General features: G+C 44.1%; 1 protein-coding gene across 7 annotated transcripts in view; it reads left to right on the top strand.

Moving 5' to 3' along the window:
* LOC115237544 (triple functional domain protein) overlaps window positions 1-6,529 on the top strand; it is a 21,879-nt gene that overhangs the window by 10,784 nt on the left and 4,566 nt on the right. For 6 of the 7 annotated variants that reach the window (XM_029810648.1, XM_029810649.1, XM_029810654.1 and 3 more), the window contains exons 15-23: window positions 2,373-2,931; window positions 3,240-3,315; window positions 3,423-3,867; window positions 3,989-4,075; window positions 4,142-4,479; window positions 4,586-4,745; window positions 4,820-5,047; window positions 5,139-5,327; window positions 5,413-5,648. In XM_029810648.1, coding sequence (XP_029666508.1) covers window positions 2,373-2,931; window positions 3,240-3,315; window positions 3,423-3,867; window positions 3,989-4,075; window positions 4,142-4,479; window positions 4,586-4,745; window positions 4,820-5,047; window positions 5,139-5,327; window positions 5,413-5,648 — 2,318 coding nt within the window. The remainder of the gene's footprint in view (window positions 1-2,372; window positions 2,932-3,239; window positions 3,316-3,422; window positions 3,868-3,988; window positions 4,076-4,141; window positions 4,480-4,585; window positions 4,746-4,819; window positions 5,048-5,138; window positions 5,328-5,412; window positions 5,649-6,529) is intronic. The other variant, XM_029810650.1, reaches the window with a different exon arrangement.

Here is a 6,529-nt window from a genome sequence, read left to right as displayed (position 1 = left end):
CCCGAACCACCTCGCTCGAACGCGCTGTGTGATCCGTCCAATTTCTTACGGATTCCTCCCCTCCTGCAACAGGGATGGCGATACGACACGGGGAAGGCCACGGAGGCCACTACTTGTGCAGGGTTGGGTGGGGCGCGCAAGTTGGGTTGGGTTAGTTATAATCTCTCGTCATTCGGCACGGTCGGGAGGCAGACGATCAGTACGGGCGCGACTCCCGGGTCGCATGGATCCGCTCGAGGATCTACGCGGCTGATCGCGAGACGTTGATGAATAAATCGGTAATGTTTTGACCTTCTTGACGAGGGAAAAGAAGAAAAAAAAAACGATAAGAAACGCGAGACTAAACCATCGGCGATGGCAAATATACTAAGCGTCGTCGTACGTATAACAACGTGCTCTGCGCGTAAAAACGCCCCATTAAACACATCGTTTCTCTCCTCTATAGCTCTTCCCGAACCACCTCGCTCGAACGCGCTGTGTGATCCGTCCAATTTCTTACGGATTCCTCCCCTCCTGCAACAGGGATGGCGATACGACACGGGGAAGGCCACGGAGGCCACTACTTGTGCAGGGTTGGGTGGGGCGCGCAAGTTGGGTTGGGTTAGTTATAATCTCTCGTCATTCGGCACGGTCGGGAGGCAGACGATCAGTACGGGCGCGACTCCCGGGTCGCATGGATCCGCTCGAGGATCTACGCGGCTGATCGCGAGACGTTGATGAATAAATCGGTAATGTTTGGACCTTCTTGACGAGGGAAAAGAAGAAAAAAAAAAACGATAAGAAACGCGAGACTAAACCATCGGCGATGGCAAATATACTAAGCGTCGTCGTACGTACAACAACGTGCTCTGCGCGTAAAAACGCCCCATTAAACACATCGTTTCTCTCCTCTATACTACGGTTGCGTTCGCGCGTTGTGTGAAAACCGTACCGATCCGGTGAATTGACGTCATGACGTCACCGGCTGGGAAACCGGCGACGATTGCCCAGAAGGCGCGCAGAAAGATCTCCTTGCCGTGGTTCCGTCAGAGCTCGGCGACACCGCCGCACGCGACCCTCTCCAGACAACATACCATCGATACACCAAGCTCGTTCCAGGCTCGACTTCTGCGCCGTCAACCTTCCCTAACCCAGGTACTATCATATCCTTGCGATACCCCCTGTCTGTCCTACCTTCAAGACTAATCATCTCTCAGATGATCTTCGCAAGTCGTAAGATTAAATTATTTCTTTGTTTGCTTTACTTGGCAGATTTTTTTTTCTTTTTTAAAGAAATCGAAAAATATATATATTTTATTAAAATGAAAATTCTGTTGTAGAGGAAATATTATGATAGTAGATTAGTCTCGATATAACACAATACATTAAATATATATCTTTTTTTAAGCGAAGATTGTAGAAATAGATGCGGGCTTGAAATGATTGACTTGAATTAATGCAATTCATTTGAAAATTTGCAAAAGAGTAAGAATAATTTAAATTCTATTATATATATGGAAACGATAACGTGTAATCTGATAATCTTTTTTGCATTTCTTTATCGTGTCACCTTTCTTCTATTTCCTTTCTTTTCTTCCTTCAGTTTAGTCATTTGCGCGGTGTGGCGCGACGCGAATTTGGCACGGAAAATTTGGCGTGGAAAATTCTATTTTGGATCGCGGAATGTACGAAAAGCGGACGAACCATCGGACGGGACCATTCGCGGCCACGTCCGGCAAACAATTGCGCGTCTTTCGCGGCGATGAGAGACACCACCACATTGGTGGTTGAACACGGTAAACATACACATCCGCAATACAATTTACACGCACACGCACGGTATTTATAGTAACGTCAAAGGACCGTTGTGTCGTGACATAAGCTATTTTCAAAATGCCGGAATTGTGCGTGTGATTAAAAACGTAGAAGGGTGCGCGCGAGACACACGCTGACACTGATCTACTGACGATCAGAATCATTCAGGCATTAGTAATCGAATCTCGCTCCGTCGATCCGCAAATTCAAAGACAATCGGTCCTTCGCAGCGAGAGTGGTTTTCCGAGACCGACAGAGAGGAGGAGGACGATCGTATCGACCCGGTCTACGCTTGCGTAAGCACGAGAGGGCAGTTCTCTTCCTATTCGTTTTGCTTCCCTGCTTTCGGTATATCCCACCACCCTCTTTACGCTATTCCGCCCGCTGTTACCTCTTCTCCACCTATACTCTTCCGCCGTTACTTTCACGCACGCGCGCATTTATAGACGCATCACACTTGACTAATTATCCGTTTCTATATTCGCCTCCGATCTATCATTGGTATTTAATATGTATCGAGCGCGATTACTTCCGCAATGGGACAAATCTATCGAGGATCTTTAATGTGTAATTCTCAGACCGGAGTAGTGGAAATGACATGGGTGGTCGCCGATCATATGGCGACACCGGGCTCGAGAGAACTCAGCGTGACGAAAGGGCAGCAGGTCGAGGTGCTGGAGAACGGCAGTAGCACCGGTACCACTCCCAGTGGGGTTCCTACTACCGGTGAATGGACTCTGGTACGTTTACCACTCACGCCAGGGCAAGCCGAACCTCCCTTGGAGGGTCTGGTGCCCACCAGTGCTCTGAAACAGCCACCGACCGCCTCCTGCAAAACTTCGCCGTCCAGAAAAGCGTCCACGCAACAGCAGCAACAGTCGCATCAGTATCATCATCATCAACAACAACAACAGTCGCATCATCATCCGTCATACCATCAACAGCAGCAAATCAATCAGGCAATCGTCCAAACACAACAGCAGCAGCAACAGCAAACTGCCGTCACATCGTCGATTACAGCCAATACATTGCCGTCGTGCACCGCAGCTAGCATCGCACCGGTCACACAGCAGACGGCGTCGTTGACGACTTCGCTGTCGTCCGCGGTCCTGTCGCCGATGTTATCGGAGGATGCAGGTGAATAGTGATGAAAGAGTAGCCCGCGATCTAGGATATCAAGCTGTCATCTCGCGTTTTTTTTACCTCTTTCTATGTCACATACTACTATATATTGCAAAATAATTCGAGCGTATATCGTGGCACACGGAGAAATAAAAAATTCGTGATTGTGTGGATCTGCAAGGAAGTCGCGGTGAACCGCAAATTGGCGCAAGGGCCGTACAATGACGCGATCGTACACTTGCATCTTATCAATTCCGATAAACGTAACAAATTGGAGCATGATTTCAGAATAGAAAATAATGCCGTTTTTAATTGATTAACAGAAACCACCGGAAGCGACGGTAGCGGGTCAACGACTAGTACAAATTCACCTGGCAACAAGAGACGAGGTTTTAGCGGGTAAGCATTTAATAAAAACTGCCTCGTCTAAATCTGCCTCTCTCATTTTGAAATGTCATACGTACAACGATAATCTTGTACCGTGGCGGGTACATTTCTGTTTATAGACGGAAGTGGCTCCCACCGCCTTTACGCAAACTTAGCCAAGGTAAAGTGGAGAAAACCAATACTGTAGCTGTGTCGACGTCATCGTCTCCTTTGATTGGACCGTCTTTGAAGAAAAGCAGCTCGGATAAACGCTTTAAATTACCAAGCGGCAACGAGCATAATCGACCTGGCAAAACTGCGTTCGATGCCCAAGAGGGTGAGGAAGGCGTTAATAAGGAGGAGGAGAGTGAAGAGCAGCATGAGGTCGACGTGGATGTAGACGTTATATGTGAAAGTGACGATACGATAGCGGCGACAAGTTCGCAAGAGCAAAACGGTGGTGAGGATGCCGACGACGATTTGGAACTTCCTCCTCCGATGAAGCCTATAACCGAACCGATACTTGTAACAACCGCGAATGGTCCATCAGGATCTACGATACCGAGTGAATTGCCTGGGAAACGAGTAAGCATTTGAATATTTTTAAAGCGTTTTGTTTTCTCTCACTTTCTTTCTCTTTAATTGTTTTTCTCGTCTTCAAGTTTTTTATAGTACATACATTTTTGTCGCTTTATTATTTCAACAGTCTGTTGAGCGTTCGACGAAAATTCTCGATGGCGGCGCCACGACGGCCGATCTGTCGGAGATTGAGCAGATTGTAAAGGAGAGAATGGTAAGCCTGCTCACAAATAGATATAGATTCGTGCATTGCTCCAAGTACTATGCATATCATTAACAGGAGCAACATACAGAAAATCAGGAGAGGCACAGTCTCATGCGAACCCCTAACGGGAAATCGTTGAGCAACGAGGAAGAATATTGTAACGCAACCATTAATCCAATTGCCGTCGAAGAATTAGATCCGGAAAGTACTGCACTCGCCAAGCGGCAATTTGTTATTCGCGAGCTGGTGGACACCGAGAGAGACTACGTCAATGATTTGAAGCACATAGTTGAAGGTTATATGGCACTAATGCGAAATCCCGATTGCGAGATTCCCTTGCCGGAAGATTTGCGCGGTGGGAAGGATAAGATGGTTTTCGGTAACTTAGAAGCTATGTACGAGTGGCACAGAGAGTGAGTCACTCATTGAAATTTTTATCCGATAATCCTACACATGAGATTTATACACGCACACACATACTCACATACATATGTTTATATCGACGTTTCCTGTTTTCAGTTTTTTCCTTAAAGCTTTGGAACGTTGCTTAGAACGTCCTGAAGAGCTCGGACCTCTCTTTAAACGTTACGAGCGCAAGTTACACATGTACGTGGTTTATTGTCAAAATAAACCCGTTTCGGAATATATTGTGTCCGAATATATAGATACATACTTTGAGGTAAGATCGTCAAGTGACTAAATGGCATAAAATGTAAAATTATGTATTTAAACCATACGACGTATGTGTTATAGGAACTTAGGCAAAAACTTGGACATCGTTTGCAACTCTGCGACTTGCTCATCAAGCCCGTACAAAGGATTACAAAATATCAACTTCTTCTACGGGAGGCATTGCGCCTCACTGAACGAACCCAAAGGTTATCGGAAATCGAAGGCCTCAGAGCGGCAGCTCATGTCATGCGAGTTATTCCTAAAGCTGCAAACGATATGATGGACGTTGGGAGATTACAAGGTTTCGACGTGAGTACCGCTCGCTTTTTTTCCTCACTCTTGTTAGTTACATTACGCGGCAAAGGAACATCATTTACTACGTTTCTTAATTTTCTTCTAGGGGAAAATAACAGCGCAAGGAAAGCTCTTACTGCACGGGCCGCTTCTAGTATCAGAAATATCAAATGTATTGACGAGAGAAAGGGAATGGCAAGTTTTTCTTTTCGAGCAAAATATTATCTTTAGCGAAGCTGTCGGCAAGAAGACACAATTTACCAATCCTGCCTACATATACAAAGCACATATTCAGGTAAAATAACTAATTTCTTTATTTCTTTATTGTTCTTGGTCATTTTCGATCATGAGAAAGCAATATTGTTGCATGTTGTACGTAGGTGAACAAAATGAGTCTCGAAGATTCGAATGACGATCCGGAGAAATTTGTCATCCGATCGACGGATCCTCGAAAGCCCGGGCTAGGATTTTCTTGTAGCGTAGCGGAAGAAAGTAGTGGACCGCGCAGGCAGGATTGGACAGACACGATCACTGCCATCCTGCAAACTCAGCGCGACTTTCTCAAGGCGATACAGTCACCGATTGCCTACCAGAAGGAACTTACCAAAGATCCACTGTAAGCGTTTCTAAACTTGACACATTGAACTTACACACTCTCTTTTAATATTCGATCTGTGAATATTCGTTCCGACATATTTTTGTATATTTTATATGAAAAGAGACACATACACACATCCATATACACGAACAAAGTGGCCATAAGAGCTAGATAATTGTCAGTGGTTTCCTATAAACGTCTCATCACCTGCTTTCCTCTGCATTCTTTGGCACCAACTTCATCCATTTGTCGAAAATTAAACGACTACTTTTTAGCGTATTTGAACATATTTTAGTACTTGTAGATTATTATTAATACCACATGCTAAAAAGTGTGCACGTATCCAGTCATTTTTCTCACATTCCTTTTCTGTGAATTACCTTTATGTATTTGATGATGATATCTTGCTTTCGTAGTATAACGATTCAGTATTCAACTATATATTTCCTTGCGAAAGCTTATAAGAACGTCTATACACAATACTGTAAAAAAAACTTCTACTCTTCTATCGACTAATAAGAAATACAATACGGTTTATACACACACATGCAGACAGACAGACATATACAGAGGAGTATATGCAGGGTGTTACACAAAAGTGCTGCATTATTTTTTAATGACATATTGCCGGACGGAAATAATTTCTTCTTAGCAAAATACGAATGGGTAATGACAAAATTAAATTTTACATGTATTTACATGACTAGATAATCCTATCGAAAATTGTAGATGATGTATTGCCTCTAAATTTTTGTTGAAGACAGTCATCAAAAAAAGCAATGCAATACTTTTGGAATATACAAATATTAAATATAATATATATCTTTTCATATTCGATGACGTCTCGAAACGATTGTAGAATTCGACTATCGTTCTGTATCATATATATATATATATAT

Source organism: Formica exsecta, unplaced genomic scaffold (assembly GCF_003651465.1).
Source record: "Formica exsecta isolate Colony F162 unplaced genomic scaffold, ASM365146v1 scaffold3, whole genome shotgun sequence".
NCBI lineage: Eukaryota > Metazoa > Arthropoda > Insecta > Hymenoptera > Formicidae > Formica > Formica exsecta.
The sequence above is the reverse complement of the archived record's forward strand: the minus strand, read 5'-3'. Positions and strand labels throughout refer to the sequence as shown.